General features: G+C 33.0%; 1 protein-coding gene across 4 annotated transcripts in view; it reads left to right on the top strand.

The window, feature by feature from the left end:
* Positions 1–20,692, top strand: part of TBC1D12 (TBC1 domain family member 12) — a 74,516-nt gene extending 53,824 nt beyond the window's left edge. For 3 of the 4 annotated variants that reach the window (XM_032491290.1, XM_032491293.1, XM_032491292.1), the window contains 8 exons: positions 1,120–1,226; positions 6,111–6,191; positions 8,862–8,950; positions 9,920–9,991; positions 15,031–15,159; positions 15,424–15,533; positions 17,813–18,071; positions 18,813–20,692. In XM_032491290.1, the coding sequence (XP_032347181.1) occupies positions 1,120–1,226; positions 6,111–6,191; positions 8,862–8,950; positions 9,920–9,991; positions 15,031–15,159; positions 15,424–15,533; positions 17,813–18,071; positions 18,813–18,881 (916 nt within the window). In that variant the 3' untranslated portion in view covers positions 18,882–20,692. Of the gene's footprint in view, positions 1–1,119; positions 1,227–6,110; positions 6,192–8,861; positions 8,951–9,919; positions 9,992–15,030; positions 15,160–15,423; positions 15,534–17,084; positions 17,205–17,812; positions 18,072–18,812 lie in introns of those variants that run through there. The other variant, XM_032491291.1, reaches the window with a different exon arrangement.
* The last annotated feature ends 1,780 nt before the right edge of the window (positions 20,693–22,472 follow it).

The following is a 22,472-nucleotide window of genomic DNA, read 5'->3' as shown; positions in this document are numbered from 1 at the left end:
TTTCATGTTTATCTCTGTGCTTTGCTTTTGTAAATCTCTCAATCTCTAATGCCTACTTCCTTTATTGACCACCCTCTATGCCTGTCAGAATTTTACCTATCATTTGAGTCCCATCTGAAATACTAGTTGATCTATGAAATCTTTAATTTCATCATCTACCGTATTTTCTTAATTCTAACATACCATCTATTGCAATATATACTGTTGATGCAATAGCAGGCTTTTGGCTAAAAAATATTAAATGTGTACATTCTAAATCTAGTATACATTCATTAAATGTTAAATATTTAAGTGATTTTTAATATGCTTCTCTCATACTCAAGAGAATATGACACAAATGCTCTTCCCCTTCTTTAATATCCCATTATACTTTGAGAGTGATATCCTTCTTGCCTAACTGCCTTTTATTTTTTGATGATATTTTTATATATACCTTATTTTTTTCTCTAGACTGGAGGATAGGCGATGTCTTCTGCAATGCCTAGTGTAGGACATGGATTGGGAATTTGTTGACTATCTGCAGAGTGTGATAGATATTTTATTAAGCTCTTTATATAAGTAATCACATTTGATTCTTACAACCTTTGCTCCCATTTATCTTACAGGGAAGCTCAGGGTCAGAGAGGTTAAGTGATTTGCCCAAGGTTGTATAGTCAGTGAATGGTTAACCAGATTTGAACTCAGCTCTATCTGACTCTAAAGCCCACATTTCTTTCAGTAGACTATGCTGCCTCTCAAAGACAAGGGCTTTGCCCTCAGTAAATACTTTGTGATTTTGTTTTTGGTACTGAAATGACAACTTTCCTTTTATCCTGTTTTTTCATAATTGTCCCCGTATTTCTGATTCTTTCATTGTATTCTGAGTGTAAGTGGCAGCTATAGAAGGCTGTTCCTTTTAAATTACTCTTGCCCCTCTTTGGGGTACTATATATTTTTAGGCTTTTTTTTTTTTTTGCCTACAAGCATGAACCTAAGGAAAGGATGCATCACATACTTAACTCTCTCTGTTCTGAAAAAAATCATTCAGTCACTTGGCCATAGACTAGATAAACCATCGTGCAGCTAGTATTTTTGGTATTAAAAGTAACTTTCTCCTTTTTTCTCCCCCTTTAATTCTAGGCATAGTACAAGAAGAGTTCGAGAATTGTGGTGGCAGGGATTGCCCCCTAGTGTTCGTGGGAAAGTTTGGAGTCTAGCTGTAGGAAATGAACTAAATATCACTCCTGGTTTGTATTTTGTATTCAGTTACTCCCACACATGCAAATAGCTATCTCCAGAATTACAAAACAGATTAGTGGATTGGGCATTTGAAAAGGCACTACCATATATGTTATTTTAAGAGCATGCTTCATTCCCCATCCCCCCTAAAATCTGGTATGATTTAATAAGTTACTATTTTTCATATTCTATAAATAAGATTTGTGGGTTTTCCCTTAGTTTACAACCATCAATAATAATCTTGACATCCAAATACCTTAACTGTAGGTAAATTCAACAACTTCTGGGAGTCTAGGTAGCAGTAGTTGAGTAAGTATATCCAAGGAAAAATTATGGTCTAATTGTGGAACGGTCTTCTTCTTTATTCAAAAAAACATAAATATTGGGGGAAGGCTAGAAATTTCCTTTTTTCCTACCTTTCTTCACAAACCAGTCCTCCTGGATTTAAAAAAAATTTTTTTAAGTTAACCAAAAACATAAAGAAGTAAGACGGTTCTCAAGGAGTAGTTGTTTTTATTAAGTTTCTTAAAACCTTGAAGGATGGATGGGGAGGGTATAGCTCAGTGGTGGAGCTGTGCTTAGCATGCACGAGGCCCTGGGTTCAATCCCCAGTGCCTCCATTAAAAATAAAAAAATAATAAATCTAATGACCTCCCCCCCAAAAAAAAACCTTGAAGGAGAGGAGTAAAATGTAGTATAGTTTTGATGACCTAAAAAAAAAATTAGATACCCAGAAAGAGAAAGAAAAATGCCACATGATATCACTTATATGTGGAATCTAAAAAAAAAGACAAACTTATTTACGAAACAGAGACAGACTTACAGACAGAAAACAAACTTACGGTTACCAGGGAGGAAGGAAGTGGGAAGGGATAAACTGGGAGTTTGAGATTTGCAGATATTAACTACTATATATAAAATACATAAACAACAAGTTCATACTGTATAGCACAGGGAACTATATTCAATATCTTATAGTAATTTATGGTTAAAAAGAATATGAAAATGAATATATATACGTTCCTATATGACTGAAGTATTGTGCTATACACCAGAAATTCACACATTATAAACTGACTATACGTCAATAAAAAATATATTTTAAAAAATTAGATAAAATAAGGATAATATCAAATAGGGGAAAATGTAAAATAGTTAATAATAAAAGGTGCTAAGTGGTCTGACTGATAAGGATAATGCTAGACAAAGGCACCACAGAAAGACTTAGGGATTCTATTATAATAATATAAATATGTATTGTTACTTAAAATTTTTCATTTACATATTTATTGAAAAAGAGTCAAGCAATAGTAAAATACAAACTGTATGTTTCTTCCCCTTCTTCCACTCAAACTCCTGTTCTTGATCCTACTATAAGTGCAAGTTAACAATTTGGTATATGTTCTTCCAAATCTTTTTTCTATGCACATAAAAAAGGTGTACATCTACATATGATAATTTTTAAGGCTTCTTTTTTTCTTCCTTTTATTTTTTTTTTTTCCCACAAAAGGCAGTTTGGATTTTAAGGTTATTCTGTGGCTTGCTTTTTCCACACTGTAGTCTATTCTGAACATCCTTCCGTGTCAGTACATACAAATGTACCTTATATGTACTGTAGCTGCACTGTATTCCAGAGTTTGGCTGTACTATAATTTATTTAACCATTTTCCTAGCTATAGTTAAATCAAAGACATATATGTTAAAACCACATCAAGATACTGTTTTTTTACTCCTCAAAAGTAATTAAAATGAATGAAAATTATCCACATAAAGCATGACTGAAAATAATTCAGAACTATTTATCAAAAACTTTAAAAACATAACCTGTGACCCATTTATTCCGGTTTTAACACTCTAAGTGAATAAATAATTAGGATTGGGTACAAAAACTTTTCCACAAGGATATTCATTGCAGCAACCAACATTATATATAGTTGGAATGAATTTATAACAAATACCTAATGTTTATCTTTAGTCTTAAAAATGATACCAACTTTGAACAGCGTTATCATGTATGATTTATAAAATTGATTTTCACAAATATCCTGTAATGAATATGTCATTTTAACTGGACCTTTTTTCAATTAAAAAATTAGAATTTAAAGAAGAATCGAGTTTTAATTTAAACTTAGGTATTGTAATAGTTTAAAGTCTTAGGAATCGGTTTTGCATACAGGTGAGATGATGAAGTATTGGTGGCTATTTTAAATTTTGTTTACAATTTTGTTTTGTTGAGAACTTTGGCTTTACAATGTTAGGTGTCCTACTCACTCAGACATTAAAATACTGGTTAAGTTGGTATTAACCTTTTGTGATACTATAATCAAAAAATTCTCTTAAGCTTGAAATTTATAAGGTTTGAAATAACTGGGTGATTTATTTTCAAAGTAATGTTAGGTTTTCTCTACTAAACAATTATGTATTCGGGAATGGAATGAGTACTCATTCTCTTCTTTAGTGATGAGAAGGAAGCTAAATTTCGATTGAAGTAAATTTACTTTGGATAACCTTGTTTATTACTTTCAGTGGCTCTACTGGTGACTATACCTGCTGTATTGGTTTTAATCATGAAATTTATAACCATCTGAAAATAGTAACTGAGAATAAGTATTCTAAAGTCAGTCAAATGTGGTTCAAATCTTGGTTCCACTATATAATAGGTTTTTGACCTTGGGCAAATTACTTAACATCTGGAAGTCTTAGTTTTCTTCATCTGTAAATAGAGGTAAGATTATTAGCTATCTCAAAGGAGTGTTCTAACAGTTATTTTTGAAAAGAAACATAAAATTATAGTGAAAGTGAAATTTGCTGAAAGTGTATACAAATCATTATTGTCAGAAAATCAGAAAGTGAAACATATACTGATCTCAGAATATTCTCTGTTGAAGCCCAAGATACTTCTTTAAGTCTGCTTCAAGCTCTACATTGGTAGATACAAAATAAAATGTGTGACATATGGAGTCAAGAGTGGAATTGAACTGAGAGGCAGATCATCTTACTATAGATGAGCACTGTAAATCTTTCCTGGAGAAGTGTCCTTTGATATTTTGAAATGCATTGCCACATTTTTATTATTGGATCAATTTTGTGACTTTCAAAGGTGATCTTGGTTAACCTTTCTTCTTCCAAGACAGATTTTTGTTTGTTTGTTTTGGAGGGGAGATAATTAGGTTTATTTATTTATTTAATGGAGGTACTGGGGATTGAACCCAGGACCTTGTGTGTGCTAGGCTTGCACTCTACCACTGAGCTACACCCTCTCCCCAAAGACGGTTTTGAAATTTGAATAGAATAATGAATCTGGACATAGCTTGGAATCAGTTTGAAATCAAAAAGCGCAAACTTCAATTTGATACTTGATAACTACAAAAAAATTGTATATCTAAATTTTAAGATTATATCTACCTCATATATCAAATCATTGACGGAGCTGGGCACAGATAATGGAAAAATTTTTTTTAATTTCTTCTTTCCAAACCATTCGTAGAAATGGAAAGTGAACAGAAGGGAGAAGGGATCAGAATAGTAAGAGTCTTTGAAATATATCTAGTCAACTATTTTATAATGATCTGGTTCTTGGCAATATAAGAGTACTCATTATAGTACAGTCATACATTGGGATACTGTGCAGTTGTTAAAAAAAAAACCTAAAGCAGATTTATTTTACTGATATGGAATAACTTCCAATATGATAAATCAAGACACAGATCAGTGCATTTAATATGTTGCCACTTTTTTTTTTAAAGGAAACTATATAAATGCTTGTGGATGCATGTGTTTATTTTTAGAGCTTTAGTAAGAATAGGTGCATTGGAGGGAAGGAAATTTATTTTTCACTCTATACTGTTTTGTACTGTTTGAATTTTAAAAAAATCATGTTCATGTATTATCTTTAAAAACAAATACATTTTTTAAAAAGATTCATTGAAGCAAAAAATGTTCTTGATATTTGGGACAATATATAAATGTTGGTGTGTGGGCAAGAAATATTTTTTCCTGTTTTGTCATTGAAATTTACTATTTTTGTGTACACCAGAACTAATACAACATTGTAAATCAAGTATACTTCAATTTTAAAAAAGTGAAAAATAAACAATAGTATCTGCACTGTTTAGTTAGAAAGGAGGAACAATTAAAATTTGAGAACTGAGGGAAAATGTTTAGTTTTTTCTATTCTTGACATTTTAATCAGATTCTGCATTTGGAAGCACAGAGTGGCATTCTCAGAAAGTGATCAGGCACTTGAAGAAAAAAGATAGGGGTAGAGATTTTTGTATGTAGACCCTCTGGCCAAATCTGTGTAAAGTTCAGTAGCTTCAGATAGCAATATTATAATGGAGAAACTAGTTTCAAGAGAGAAGGAAATGAAGAACTAGCATTTATTGTGGGTCTGTAAGGTGTCAGGAGCTTTATGTAAATTATCTTTTTTAATCGTCTGTAACCCCATGATTAGGTGTTATTTTTCTCCAGTTTACAGATGAAGAAAGCCACGTTTGAAAGTGATCAAGTAACTTTCTTGAAGTTCCACAGGTAGTAAGTGGCAGAGCTGGAATTTTAATCTAGGTATGACTGACTCAAAAAAAAAAATCATGTTTCTGCTGTACTACAATGATGCTACTTTAGCAGAAGCATCTCTTCCTGCCTCTTACATGCATTCTGTATCGTAGCTATTTGGATGACCACTCTGCAGTGTTCTTCTTTGCCTTTCTGGTTGTGTAATGAAGTTTTGGTAGAATCAGATACTTCAGTTTGCCACATTTTTGATGCCTACTACATAAGGGAGACCTGACCTTATAATAGGATTTTTCTTTTTCTTTTTAAGAGTAGAAATAAAAATATGTAAATAAATTTCTTTCCTACTATTTATGAGTTTTTGTTCTTTTTTCCCCCAGAGCTTTATGAAATCTTCCTCTCAAGAGCAAAAGAACGTTGGAAAAGCTTTAGTGAAACAAGTTCAGAGAATGATATAGAAGGTGTGATTTTTTTTTTCTTTTCAATAAAAATTTCTCGAAAATCCAGTTGCTGAGATAATAGTGTGATTCCATGTGTCAGGAACTGTAGTAATTCTTAAGTAGGTGGTATTATCCTGAATGATGTAAGAGGAAACTGAGGCTCAGAACAGTTAAATTGTAAACGGTGAAGGTGTAATGTAAACCCAGATTGTTGGACCCCAGAGACCAGGATTTAATCACAACGATAAGACTAATGGGGTGCTGTATTTTTAGCCCAACTCTTACTTAACTTAAAGACAGATAATATTTACACCTCACTTGTGACCTCTTGTCTCCCCCCTCACTGACTTTTATTCACTCTCTACTATATTATTTATAATTCTATATTGCACCTTAACCTTTTTTTCATTTAATTCACACATAGATGTCATCTTTCCCTCTAATCTCATTCATTAGTTTTTTTCCTTGTCATTTTGGGAAAAACAAGAACACTTTTTTTCCTGTCATCATAGTTTATTAAAGTTAGGTAAATTAATTCAGTTATCTCTTGTCCTTGAATAAAGGAGAGCTGTTTGTCTGCTAGTCACTTTTCTTTCTACTTCATAAAAAGCAAATTTTTCTCTTGCCTGTAAGTAAAACTCTAGAAGTTAACGAATGTGGTTTAGGGTAGAGAAATGGTACACATCTTAAGTGGTTTTCTGTGAGTATCTAAACAACTCTGTTAAATTCCTTGAATACTCTTTTTTTCTACTTTAGAAAAGTGAACAGTAGGGTGGGGAAAATTGACTAAAAAAGGTTAGGGAGAAGACTTGATTTCTTGACTCATCCCAAGACCTAGTGCTATGTCTGCTATTTATGGGAAACTAAAAGTACAAGGAAGAAGATATAAGAAGTTTTAATTGGCAGGGTCTCAGCCTGAGTTTTAAACTCATTTTTAAAAAGTATTAAAAGTATAAGAATTAAAATTATAAGCATTTACTTCTGAGACATTTTGCCATGATTAAATGGTAAAAGTTACACTTTAGTAGAAATTAAATATAAATGAAGAATTTTTTCAGTCAGAAGCACTGTTCTATTTAAATTGTTGATTTCTTATTCCTGAGTGTTTATAATTTGCAGTTGTCATTTAACTTTTTTGGTCATTATCTTTTCAAATATTCTGCCTTATCTCTCATCTCCTTCTGGGACTTTGATTATATGTGTATTAGACCATTTAACAGTGTCACATAAGTCTCATACTATTTTTTAAAAATTATTTTTCTTTTTATGCTTCAGATTAGATGATTTTTATAATCAAGTACATGAATCCTCTCTTCTCGTATCTATTAGATATGTCTGTTAAATATGTCCAATGAGTCTTTAAGTTCAGATATTATATTTTGTAATTCTAGAATGTCTACCTGCTTCTTTTGTAGAGTCTATTTTTCTGTGGAAATTCTTCATCTTTCTATCCCATACATTTCCCCCTTCATTTTCTCTGTTTCCTTTAACATATTTATAACAGTTAATATTCTTGTTTGTTAATTCAGAAATGCAAGTCTGCTTCTATTGGCTGGTTTTCCCCTTGATTATTAAGTCATATTTTCCTGATTCTTTACATATCTTAAAATTTTAAATTGTATGTCAGTCATTACATATGAAAAGAATGTATAAACTGAAGCTGATGTTTCCCCTGCAGAGGGCACATGCTCTTTTCTGTTAGGCAGTGGACTTATTACCTCAGTTCAGTCAGTAACCTGAACTAAGTTGGGGCAAGATTGCAGCTTTAGATAGATTTCATTCGTTTTTTTAAAGATTTTATTTTTAAATTTTGTTTTGGGGGAAGGTAATTAGGTATTTATTTATTTTAATGGAGGTACTGGGGGTTGAACCCAGGACTTTGTGCATGCTAGGCACACACTCTACCCCTGAGCTATATACCCTTCCCCAGATTTAGTTCATCTTGATTTTCAAATTTGTTGATAGGAAGAACTTTCTTATTTTGATTACAGCCCCCTCCCCCAAGACATTCTCCCAAGGACCATGTGATTTAGGATGATTTCATTCTGCCTCCCCTGCCCAGCCTCCTGCACTACAGTAGCACTCAGTTTTCAAAAGTCCCACAGGGGAAAACTAAATACACATTCAGTCTCCTCCAGGTCTTATCTCTCACATCAGACTTAATGTGGCCATAAAAAGCTCTCTGGTTTCTCCTTCCCCACCAGAATACCTATGTCATTGGCAAGCTTAGTCCTGAGCCCCTGCCCAGACTTGGCAGATGCCCCTAGAAAGAAAAATGGCCACTGGTGTCCCCTCACTTGGGAAATGAAAGAATATTCTTTCTGGAATTTAAATCCTCTAGACCTCTTTGTTTCACAGCTCTCTTGTCTTTTTTAAAATATATAATATTTGAAATGTATTTGTTTTTCCCTAGTTGTTATTGTGGGAGCAATAGTCTTTGCCCACCTTCTATTAAATCTGAAAGCAGAAATCCTACACTGTGTAACTTTCTGATAAATTTTTAGTTACTTTCTTCATATTAAGGGCTCTAAGTTTTACCAAAAGCTATGTGTCACTTGTTGAAATTTCTTGATTATTCAACTTTCATCTTTCCTTAAGTAACATATCTGCTATGTGATCATTCTGTGTTTACAGGATTGGATTTGGTATAGTCAAGTAATCATTTAAATTTTTTCTGCCTGGCAAATGCAGGTGTATCTGTTGCTGATCGAGAAGCCAGTTTGGAATTAATTAAGCTGGACATATCTCGTACATTTCCATCTCTCTACATCTTTCAGAAGGTGAGAGTTTCTAACCAGCTTGTAACTACTATTTTTTTAAATCCAAGAGAACAGGCAAAACTATAAAAATTAGGGACATTTAAATAAAAAAAATGTGAAACTAGTAGGAAAATTTTAAGGCATTTCTATTAGTTTTGTTTATTTTTGTTTTTATTTAATGGAGGTACTAGGGATTGAACCTAGGACCTTGTGCATGCTAAGCACACACTCTACCACTGAGCTGTACCCTCCCCTCCCTCTATTATTTGATTCCACTGATTGAATAGATTGCAGTTAGCATAGCACATAAAGATGCTTGATGAATTTTCACTGAGGTGAGTTTCTTTGTTTTATTTTTATTCTGTAACATATCTGAATTTTAACATTTTTGCCTAGTAAATTGTTAAAATATGAAGGAGTTTGTTCCAAAACTTAAACGTTTTCACAATCACTATTGAAATGGGAAGAAGTGGTTAATTTCTTGTGCAGTGGCTGTTATAAAGTAGCTTATACTTTATGAGGAGAGAAATAATTACATTTTATATGTATATATGACTCAAGCCTTTGTTCATGGAATCCTTCTATTTTAGGTTGATAAAATGAGATTAAAATTTTTATCATTAAGATTAAATTATTGATAAACTTAATTTAGTGTAGCTTGATGGTTTTCTTTTGCTGAAATTGTATCAAACAAAACAATCTTTTATACTCTTATTATACCAAATGTAGACATCTTTAACATTGTACACAAACTGTATAGCTTGTGTCCATTAAACTAGTTTATTTGGTTTTTGTTATTCACAATGAAATACTTTTTATCCATTCCTTAGAAAACATTTTGGTAGAGTGCATTTAGAATATTTTTGACAATGATTAAATATACTAAAACTAGTCATTTAGGAAGTATAAAGTTTATTAACATGTATTTTGAGAGTTAACTTGCAGACAATTATTTGTACAGTTTGACATTTCATTTTTCTCTTCTCTAAGGGTGGCCCATATCATGATGTCTTACATAGTATATTAGGGGCATATACATGTTACAGACCTGATGTTGGTTATGTAAGTATTTGTTTCAATCTGTTTTTTGAATATAAACATTTAACTGTCATATCTCATAGTATCTTATATTGTATTAGCTCCCAATTGTCTGTATCTCATGTTTTTTTTCTTGGTCCTGTCAACTTACCTGGAGAGGAATCTTCCCATCTCCTACCAGGGACTTACTAGACCGCCAGCTTTCTGGGAGAGCAGCTGGGGATTTCACCATTCAATTTGTAAATGTTTATTTATTGTCCCTGCTGTGGTGCTTTATCCTCTTCTCCCTAATGCTCCTTTTCCTGACTGTTCCTTTAGCAGTAAACCTCTTATGTTCTGCTAGGTTGAGGGAAAGATAGGCACCTGTCCATACAGGATAGGGGAGAGGATTTGCTCTTTCTATGGATTTCAGCCAATCCTAGTTTTAGCCCTACCTTTCAATTTTAAAAGTAGCTGGTAACTTCAGTTCCTGAGCCTTTCCGAATTTTATGGCTGAATTGGCTTACTGCTTATTGGCTTCCTTCTCTACATATATTTTACTATCAACATTCTACATTTAGTGAAGTTAAAATTTCTAAAATGCTGTTGACATCTTTTATCTACTTTTTATATTATTTTCGATTTTTTTTGTCCTCCTAGGACAATTTTGAAAAACATTTTCTGTTATTTTAGTTGGCTTTCGAAGGGAACAAAGAAAAAACAATGCGTTCAATTTGCCGTGTTTAACTAGAAATCGTAAAACCTTCATCTTCTCGCCTTTGTCTTAAAATAGAAGAATTTTAGAGCACTCACAGTAGGTAGCTGCCTGGTACAGATTATTTTGTTTGATGTTCATTTGTATATTCATCCATTCACTCAACAGATATTTATTGTGTGTTTATTGATATTTCCCAGGCCTTGTTCTAGGCATTTTGTTCACTCCAGTGGACAAAAAGAAAGATTCCTCTCTCTGATGCTTTTAGTTTAGAAGGAGGAGACAGACAATAAACAACAAATAAATAAGTAAATCATATGTTATATTAAAAGGTAATAAGTGCTATGGAAAAAGTGTGCCATAGTAAAGGGGACGAAGTGCCGAGTTTGGAGATGGAGCAAGTTGTAGTATTAAAAGAAGGTGATCAAGTAGTCCTTATGGAGAAAATAAAATTTGAACAGAAAATCTATACTCTCTTGCTCATGTGTTCTGTAATAGAATCATACAAACATTAATAATCCCATCACATTTTTAAGTTAACATTTATTTAAATTTTTTCATTATAAGTGTAATTGTCAAGGGTTTAATTTTCAGCACTTGTTAAATACATTTTAAAATAAAATGTATGTCTGTTTTAAAAAGTGTAGCCAAACACTTTAAACACTACAATGAGTTTATATATGTCATCATCCATTTAAAGAAAAATGTATAAACAATCCCTTTGTTAGTGTTCTACAGGATATACAAATTAATTAACTCATTAGATTGATGTAAAATGACCATGTTATAACCTAACTGGTAAAGCCATGCATGCCTCATTGGCAAACCAGTCAGCCAAATCAGACATATAAGAAGAGATAAAAATAGTATCAACTATATTAGAATACATATTTCGTGCTGTGATTTGACAAAAAGGTTTTTAACTACATTAATAAAAAATACATCTGAATCTCTAAATCAGTCACACCAAAACTTTTATCTGTGGAATTTCTTCAGTATATTTTGTAAAAATTTGGTAGTGGTTTACATTCTAGTTATATTTAAAATAACAAAGGGCACCAATTTGCATTGCTATCTTTAATTCATTTTCCTGCGACTCTCCATCAAATGTTACATATTGTTAGATAAAAGGTATGGAATGAAGAATTGTAATTGAATTTTGTAATGAAATGAAATGAAAATTGTAATTACTCATCTCTATTCTATCACATGATGGAATTCAATCATATTTCTATTTATATATGATAGGAAGCCAGAGGCTTTTCTAAAACAGTATTTAGAATTATCCTGTTTTGTATTTCATGCCTCAGAGCAATTCACCATAGTAAGTTTTGTAATGGGTGAGGACTGTGACTATCTATCATTTGCTTCTATGAATTTAATGACATTCTTAGGCAGACCATTTTAAGAAAAGAAAAATATGTAAATTAAACAAATGAATTCCCTTAAAATAATTCATGACTATACAGTGTGCTCTTTGGGAAGTCTTTTTCTACAGGGTATGGTTGTCCCAATTTAAGCCCACTCTATTTTGATTGTTGAATTGTGTTAGTTTCCTACTAGGAGGAAATCGTTCTAGATTACTTGTGAATAGAGTAAAACTCTTTGAGTCTTGAGTGTCAGCTGTCTGTAGGTCCTTTGATATAAGCTTTCTCCTTTGAAGCAAGGAGATAGGTTGCTATTATTTTGCCAGATTGTATCTGCTGGCACATATAGCGAACTGGGCCTGCACTATGGTGGGACTCCAAGGTGAGTGTATCATAAAAGTGAAGGTGAGAAGACCGATTAAATTTCCCATCATTACAGGAGTCAGAAACTGTAGACAAGAAGTCAGATATTACCATAAGAAATCTGTAAGCTTTGTAACTTTCCCACATTAATTTTTTTCATTGTAACTCTGTTTCTCAATAGTGATTATATCAGTAAAACCCCCAAAATAAGAAAGATCTGTGTGCATGTCTGCAAAGATAACAAAGAATGGGGAATCTGAGTAGATGCCCTCCTCCCATATCCGAGGCAGGCATAGGGGAAGAGAGGAGAGAAAGACTTCATGTGGCAGAAAGTAGGTGGGTTACACAGGTGCTTTAACTGGTAAAGTTTTATTTCTGAAGGTGAGTGGCCCATATATAGGTTTTTGTTTTTTTTTTTTAATTACTGTTTGTTTCCCAAATTTTTACTTTGAACAACTTCAAACTAACAAAAAAGTTGTAGGAGTTCTGTTACCCCCTTTCCAGATCAAGTCAGAATCCTGTGTGGCACTTAGCTGTTGTATCTATTTAGTCTCCTTTAAATGCCTATTTCAGTGCATCATACCATGAGTTCATAAATAATACAGAATATTCAGAAAAATTGGACTCTAAAGATGTTGTAGATATAACTTGTTTCCTTTTCATATATTCAGAAGAGTGATATATGGTAAATCTGAGCTTTAAATAGCTCAGTGAACATAAAATATAAATTCTAAGAAAGCGTTGTCATTGTTTAATTGGCAGCATTTTGTCCTTTTTGTGATATGTAAAATAATGTTTCTTATAATAAACATATTGATTCAATTAAATATATTTTTAATCCCTTCTTTTGTTCTGCTACCCTTCTGTTACAGATGGTTAACAGTTTGCCCTTCGCATCCATTCAGCAAATATTTTGGTACTAAGAATACAACTGTGAATGAACAGACACAATCTTGTCTCTGTATGAGTTTCCTATTCTTGCTGTAACAAATTACTACAAACTTAATGTCTTTAAACAATTCAAATTCACTATCTGACAACTCTGGAGGTTAGAAGTCCGAAACAGATTTCATTGGACTCAAGTCAGAGTGTTGGCAGCCTATGTTCTTTCTGGAGGCTCTAGGGGAGAAGCCATTTCCTTGTCTTTTCCAGCTGCTACAGGCTGCCTGCATTCCTTGGCTCTTGATGCACCACCTCCAAAATTCAAAGTCAATTGTGTAGCATTGTCAAATATCTCTTTAGTCTCCTGCCAACCTCTTGTACTTATAAAGAGTCTGTAATGATTACCTTGGGCCCAGCCATACAATCCAAAATAATCTTCCCATCACAAGATCCTTAATTTAATCGTGTCCGTAAAGTCCCTTTTGCCATGTATGGTAGCATTTTCACAGGTTCCAGAGATTAGGACGTGGATATCTTCACGGGCAGATTTATTCTACCTACCACAGGCTCTGTCCTCATGGAATTTATATTCTAGAAAATCAAATAGGTAATTACTACAGAGTCTGCAAAGAGTACTCAGAAGAAGCCAGAGAAATAGGAGGAGAATAAAGAAATATTGGATCACAGAAGCTAAGGAAATTCTACTAAGAGAGTAGGAAAGTGTCCATTGGATTTTACAGTGAATATAATTGGTTGTCATGGCAAGAGACATTTCATGATAGTATATATAGTAATAGAGTGGGAATCCAGATTGAAGTGCGCTAAAGAGTTTAAAGGGAGCTGAGAAAGTAGACATAGTGATTGTAGGTATCCCTTTCAAAACTTTTTGCTGGGAGGAAGAGACAGAAGTATCATTGCAAATGTTCTCAGTGGCCACTGTATAAGTCTGTTATGCAAATCTCTACCGGAAGTACTTGATAAACTTTTTTTTTAATGAAAGAATCAGTATTTTTGCAGTAGCAGTTCTAATTTATTTATCTGCTCAGAAATGTGCAAGAGCTACTTATAACTCACAAGCAGACATCTATATAGCTGAGCCTTTTACTGAAGACCTTCCACAGTTTGTAAATACATCCTACTTTTTCTAATTTCCCCCATTATTCTCATAAATCTTGTGCTCCAACTGAGCTGGTCCTGTATGTCTCTGCTCACCTCCTTAGAATGGTTTTTCTTGATTTCTTTCTCCTGCTTTTCCCAGGAATCAGCCTTACTAGCCTAACCCCCACAACCTCTTGTTTCTTGGAATTTCAGCAGCACCTCTCATAGATCTTTTATTCTTAGTTGTTCTCGTTCTACCTCAGCAGATATGTTATAACAATGAGGACAATCACCTCATTTTCATTAAATTTTGTGAGTTTATACTTTGAAAGACTTCAGACAGAGAAAATGAAAACTAGAGTAGGATACTGAGATAGGCTTTTGTATGTAGCAAGTAAAAGGTGATACTTTTTTCTTTTTTCCAAAATTTTCTGTAATGCTTTTTAAACTATAAGAACAAGAAATGTAAAATTAGGGAGAATTTCATAATTTTTAGTGGTTCTCTATATTTACCTTTGTTAGGAGATAAAAAGAAATAAGAAATCTTGTTTAATTCTACTTTGTAATATCACTTTGTCATTTTTGAGGAATATGATAAAATAAACTGTATAGAATTATTATTGTAAGCACATTTTGATTAATTTCTTTTCCCTTTGAAGGTTCAAGGGATGTCCTTCATAGCAGCAGTTCTCATTCTCAATTTGGAAGAGGCAGATGCCTTCATTGCATTTGCAAATCTTCTGAATAAGCCATGCCAATTAGCCTTTTTTCGTGTGGATCACAGCATGGTATGGACATTTGGAATGAATCATGTTTTTCTTTGACTGTCAATTTCTGTAGTCTAAATGCCCTTTAGAGTGAAAAACAGTAATTAGAAGACTAAGATAATCTGATGTAAAATAAAGTTTTCATGGAATTATAGTTTTATGAATGCTTGATGAAAAGAGTCAGAGGTGCTAAGCAAGGTTTTCTATTAATTTATGATTAAGGATTTAATTTCTCTATTTCTAGAGTATACTCTTAAATAATTTTATTGAAATTTCTATCTGTAGATGTTGAAATACTTTGCAACGTTTGAAGTATTTTTTGAAGAAAATCTCTCCAAACTATTTCTTCATTTCAAATCTTACAGTCTTACACCAGACATATACTTGATAGACTGGTAAGTCATAACATACATATGTAAAATATAATTAAAAGGAAACAAAGTGTAACTTTTTTATGTTTTGGGAGCTAGAGTAAATCTTATGCACAGGATAGTACATATAAAAAACTCTTACATATAGAGAAACTCTCATTTTTGTGGGGAGGCATTTGATTAAGAGCATAGACTCTGGGTTGAAATCAGAATCCCTCAGTTTGTATTTCAGTTTCCTGACTATAAAATGGGAATAATAATATCTGTATCTTGAGGTGTAGTGAGAGTGTTTTACGTGGATTATTTCATTCAATGCCCGGTACATACTGAACTCTCAAAAAGAGTTAGTTGCTATTCCTTTAGTATTCTTAACACACAAAGGCTTATGAAAGTTATGATAGTATTTCTTTACCAAGGGCTTTGTGTTTGTCAAGACCTTATCCAGCTTTCTGACAGAGTAATGATGCCTTATTTAAGTGCTAATGTCTTTTTTCAACTTTCCAGTTCTAGCTTTTCTGTTGCTAGGACTCTGGTGAGCAGTAGCCAGTTGATTATAGAAAGGGGACTGAATTTTTCCCAAGAGATGGAGCTGTTGCTCTTAAGATAGATTGTTAAGAGTATTATTAAATATTTAAACCTTAAATCGTAATCATTAAAAAGTCAGGGTGGGGAGGGTATAACTCAGTGGCAAAGTGCATGCCTAGCATGCAGGAGGTCCTGGGTTCAATCCCTGGTCCCTCCACCAAAAATAATAAATAAAGAGATGAACCTAATCCCCCTCTAAAAAAAAAATCAGTAGGTTTTATATAAATGACATTAAGTTTTAATATAGATAGATAGATAGATAGATAGATAGATAGATAGATAGATAATGGCATTGATCAAATATCTTTCCAGTTGTTTGGGGTTTCTTTTATTCAGGCTTTAAAAAAAAGTAAGTTATTTTTCGATGTATTCCCGCCCATTCCCATTAGGAACATTAGAGTTCCTCTGGGTAAGACCTAAGATCATGGGGAGAAGGATTTTATATCATGGGACCCAGAGGACCAAGATCAAATACTAAATCTGTAAAGAAGTGGGGGAAAACCCTCAATTGTTCATTTTAAGGAGTGTGAACATTAGGCAAAACAGGATCACAATTGTTAAAGTTTGCAGGATGGAATTAATACCAAGTGAGTACTGTATAATAGAAACTGCCTAGGCACTACTGGTACCCTGTCTCTTTTTGAACAGTGAGTTAGCATTCTCTGTGCTACCAAGAGTATGTGTGCTTTTTGTTATGTAGTCAAATATGGGTTTATAATTTAAGAAGTATATGTGAATTTGTTTCACTGCCTTGTTAAGCTTATAACATACAAATCCCAGAATCGATGCAAGAAAAAAAGAGGAATAAATAAGAGGCAGTACTACAGGGTATATTTTTCTTTTTTTGGCAGGAGAGCCTTTAGTTCCTTTGCTCACGTTTCATCAGCACTACCTCAGATATACACACAGTTTGTTTAAAAAATATGTACCTTCTTTGTCAAGGTAACTTCAAGAGAAGTTCTCTAGCACCTACTCTCCCTACTTTTCCAGCCAGAATGCCACCCTGAAGTACTACTGGATAAAGACTTATATGATCAGACATTGTCAGAAAGGATGGGAAAAACCATTTTGGTGATTCTGTTGGAGGGTATACATGCTCCAAAAGAAGTAGTAAGTAAAGTTCAGTGAAGGGAAAATAAAGCAGTGGATGCTTGTGGAAAGAGAAAAGAGAGAAGTCAGACTTTATGGTTTTGTATTTAAGTTACTAAAAGATAATACTTGGGTTCCTCATACAATAATAAGTAACTTTTATTGAGCGTTTCTTATGTGCCAGGCACTGTTCTAAACACTTTACATTTATTAGCTCCTTTAATTTTCAAAACAACCCTGAAAGGTAGTTTTATTATCTTGTTTACTAATGAGGAAACTGGGGCACAGCAGGGATAATTATGTTACTCAAGGTAACACAACCAATCAATTGCAAATCTAAGATTCAAACTCAGGTATTCTGGTTTCAGCACCCATACCCTTAACCATGAGGTTATTCTGCCACTCTGGTTCGTACTGGACCATATCTCTACTTTAAGGTTATAAATTCACCGGCTTTTGTTATTTATTACTTAATTTCCCATGACTGAGGTTCTTTGAGGGAAGGAGCCATATCTTATTTGCCTTTTTATCTCTACTTAAGCACTGTTCTTTTTACATAGAGATGCTTAATGAGTAAACGAGTAAGTGAATGAAAAATCTGAATGACTATTTTTTTCCCCTAATTTTAGGATCTTCACACTGTATAGCAAATCACTACCACTTGATCTGGCCTGTCGAGTCTGGGATGTATTTTGCAGAGATGGGGAGGAATTTTTATTTAGGACTGGATTAGGAATCCTCCGATTATATGAAGATATTCTCCTACAGATGGACTTTATTCATATAGCACAGTTTCTAACTAAATTGCCGGAAGATATCACATCAGAAAAGCTATTCAGCTGTATTGCAGCCATTCAGATGCAGAATAGCACCAAAAAATGGACTCAGGTAGAGTGACATTTTCCTACTTGTAATTGATGTGTTAAAACAGTTTACTTGTTAAAAAAAAAAGTATGTATTTCTCAAATGTTAGTGCTAAATTAAAAAGAGAACTTTAAAAAATTTCACTTTCAAAAAAAATGGATTGCTTCTCTTTCACCTATTCTATGGTTTTATTTTTATGTAAATCCAGATACATGAGTTTAGTGAAGTGCAGCCTACAATAGTCATGTATTTGCCAGGGCAATTATGTAATTACCTTGGTATTTCAAGTAGACAGCAATTGTGTGAAACACCTGATGTGCACTAAGGGTTTGCGACAGAAAGAACATAATATATGATCCTGACTTTTTAGATGCTTAGCCTTGTTAGGGAAGCAAATGCATTGGCAGTCTAAAGTTAAATTACATAAAAGTAGTGTTAAAACTTGCTCCATGAATGATAGACAGTAGGCATTATAAGCTCACAGTTTTATTGCTTATCCAAATGAAAATATAAGAATATTGGTCCAGAAAATATTTTGTTACCTAATATTAATTTTAGAATGTTTGGCAAATGATGAAAACTAGGATCTAACTATATGCCATAAAGTTGGGTTGAAACAAATGAGGATTTGAGAATGGCAGTTTTTAAGGGGGCAGAGTTAAGTATACTAAAGCTTTTTCATGTTAATAAACTACAGTTATTTAAATCTCTTTAATCGGCATGGTAGTTTTTTTAGGATTAATGTTTACTTTATATAATTTCCAGGTCTTTGCATCTGTAATGAAGGATATTAAAGAAGGAGAAAAGAATAATAGTCCTGCTCTGAAAAGCTAATCTTCAAAATTAACAGACTAGTTGAAATAGAGAAAATTTTTTTTATAAAAGTTTTTTGTTTCCTATGTAAAAAGCATGGAAGAAAATGTTGAAGAAAGCTGAAAGAAGCAAGACATGGAAAACTGCTGATTTTGAATTCCATGGCTGAAATAAATGAGTAACCTATTGACAGTATTAAAAAAAAAACAACGGTATTTTGTAGGGAGAGCCATTTTACAAAGGAAAAAGTTTAAATGGCTAGTTCATACTCCATAATTTGGAGTGAACAGTTTAATGCAATAAAATTTTTTAACAGCTTTGGAGATAGTTTAAATTTAAAAAATTTTTCTTTTTTAACAATTAGCATAAAGGCACTTTGGTGGTCAGAACAGGAGAGTTAAATATTACTTTAACTTCCAAAATACTATTTGAAATAAATACCTTAGTACAGGTGTTATCTTCAGTTCCGAACCTTTGAAAATGTTATAGACCAAGAATGAGCAACTTTATTGTAAATTAGTTAAGTCACTGAAGTTGTTTATCTTCACTCACAGGTTGGGGGAAATTAGGGTTATCTGGGAACTGGAAATATTGATGGGAGATTGTTTAGCATTTGTTTAGGTGTTTTCCACAGTATCAAGTCTAGTTTTTGAAGGGAAGTTGTTTCTTTTCCTTACAGAGTTTCTATCACTCAAAAAAGTTTTAGCCTGTTTTTAGTTTAAGAAATTGTTCATCTAGTAATTTAAGAAAGCTAACTGGTAGAAAGAAAGTTCTTTGCACTTTAATGGACTGAAGACTGTTTTGGGGAGTAAGTCCATAAATATAAATGAGGTTTTTCACTGGTAGGAGTAAAAAGTGATGAATTCTGAGAGTTCTTAAATAGCATGGTACTTGGCAAAACTTCAGCTTTGTTAGTTAAAATTCCTTCACTGTATGTAGAAACAAAATTTGTTGATTTCAACTTGAAATTTGAAATCTTAATATGTAGCCAAGTCCATGACTTGTAAAACACTGTGTATAATTTTTCTAATCAATGGAAATAAGAGTTAAAGAAAAAGATAATTTTTTTCTAATGAGTCTAACTTTGATGGTATAATAGATAAAGGAATGATTAGTTATTGGTAAATTGACATTGAATTTATTATAATATGTTTAATCCTTGAACCTAAAATAAATCACTTGAATATTATGAGTGATATCTATATAACATGCTATTTGGTAATAATTAGACTTACAGTGTGCTTTTATGTTGCAGTGTGGTTTGAAACAACACTTAAGCACACTATTTCTGTTAGTGGTATATAGTCTTCAAACTAACAAGCCTGAGAACCTTGTTAGTGTAGTGACTGCCTCTTTAGAGTATGGGACCAGATGGTACCCATATTTTTTTACCCCATGGGTCATTCTAGCCTAGGGACCACTAATGGAACCTTCAGAAGTTAACTCCTATCATAGGAGCTTGCTTAGTGGAAACTAGTAGTGTAGTAAAATATTGAGGGAGTACCCAGGGTCTTAATAGGTTTTAGAATGACATTTGAACTCTGGTAACTACTTCCTTGGTATTGGTGGCTCTGATAGAGGAATGTAACCCCTGGCAGTAATCTCATTGAGGTTATATTACCTGCCTAAATTTAATCTTACTTTTATGTATTTGTTTCCTGAGTTGGACCTCAGTTACTGTATTTCTTTTTCTCATTTTTTTAAACTTGTACAGTTTCTTTACCTTTCAAGTATAAATGTGTATATAAAATGTAAATACAACGAATTCACTAAAAACCACTATTAACAATTACTGTGTAAATAAAACTTGCAAGCAGAGTAATTACTTGAAATGAGTCTTAAATTCTTTGGGGATATTTAACTACATATGGAGATAAAAAGGAATGAACTTTTCTTGGGGATGCACAAGGCCTTTAGCCTCTTGAGACTGACAGAACTGGCAGCTAAAATATAGTACTATATCTTCCCTTGAAGCTCCTATACAGGAAACATGGGGCTATTCTTTTTTTTTTTTTTTTTTTTTTGGTTAAAGTATATTTTCAATTAAAAACTAACATTTTCCTAAAATCCTCAAGATAATGTGAAATTTAATAATGGTGTTTCATTTGCTTGTATACTTAATATTTCTCACTTCATTGTCCTTTTAGCCCAGGTCTACATTGTATCATTTAAATGCTACTGGAAAATTCCAGTAATTAGCATAGTTTTCTAAAGTCATAGAACATAGTCATAGTTTTGCTGATTCTTTTCACACTGATGACCTTCATATAATGTTACCAGCTTGAGTATATTTTTTGACTCTACAGAAGTTAGGTAGCATTTGTGAAAGAGCATTGAGATTTTCAAAGCCTCTGATTTCAGAATAACAGCTTTCATTGTAGCTTAGGAACTAATGCTATTTTTATCTAGAATTGTCAACTTTTTAAAATTTACACTGTTGGAGGGTATGATACTAAAGCATATAATCATGGAATAATTTGTCTTACTTTAAAATGCCATATGGTTTATTGTGATTTTTCATTTCCTATTTTTGTTTGGATAAGGTAAAATTATTTTGTATTCCACAGGTATATTCAGACAGCAGAGACTGGCTGATAAAAAAGAGGCAAAAAAAAAAAAAAGAGAGGTAGCAATGGAAAATCAGAATTTAATTTGCCATGATAGTTGACATATATCTTGTCAGAAAACAAAGTTCTTACCTCTGGTGAGAAGTTATTTTTCTGTTCAATTCATATTATTTTGATTTTGTGAAAGCAGTGTCCAAAATATGAATTCCCAAATGTCATGTCAGGGAGAAAGAAATTTTCCTGTATCTTTTGTTCTTCTGGCAGGTTTAAGAGTTAAACTGAAGGGGGAAGGTATAGCTCAGTGGTAGAGTGCCTGCACAGGGTCCTGGGTTCAATCCCCAGTACCTCCATTATAAACAAACAAACAAACAAATCTAATTACCACCCCCCCCAAATAATTAAATTAACATGAAACACGTTAACAGATATAACACATTAACAGGAGAAAGCAAAAGTTTAATAACATGTATACATGGGAGAGACTCAGGAAAACTGAGTAACTCAACAAAATAACTGAAACCCTCACCTTAAATACCATCTTCAGCTGAAACAAAAGATGTTGGAGGTAAGGTTTGAGACATCAAAGGCAGAGTAAGGCAATTCATGTGGAGATGCAGAGCACATGTTCGGTAAACAAATGTTTGCCGGGCCTTGCAGAGAGGGTGGGACACAGAATGGACTCTGATTTCTAGGCTCTGCCTAATTTCCCCCACCTCACCTAGTCCATATTCTTAGTTCTATTCCAGAACAGGCCCTCTATAAAAATTCTTTTAGGAAGTTTTAGGGGGAAGAAACAAGAAAAACTTCTTGCGTCTTCTGTTTCTTAAAAATTATTAGCCTAAATTAATCCTCATGCCAAAGAGACACATTTTGGGGTGGCAAATTTTGCTTTTTTATAGTAGTAAAATCATTAATTTGTACTAGTCTGCTACACAACATGTAAAAATGAAAATTATATCATTTTTTAAAAGATTTAAATTTTTTTTTTTAAATTTCAGGGAAATTAGCCACTTCAGAGAAAGGAGAAAGCCTTGCCCTTTAAAAA

The sequence above is a fragment of the Camelus ferus genome, chromosome 11 (genome assembly GCF_009834535.1).
Source record: "Camelus ferus isolate YT-003-E chromosome 11, BCGSAC_Cfer_1.0, whole genome shotgun sequence".
Lineage (NCBI taxonomy): Eukaryota > Metazoa > Chordata > Mammalia > Artiodactyla > Camelidae > Camelus > Camelus ferus.
Note: the sequence above shows the minus strand (reverse complement) of the source record. Positions and strands in the feature narration are given on the sequence as shown.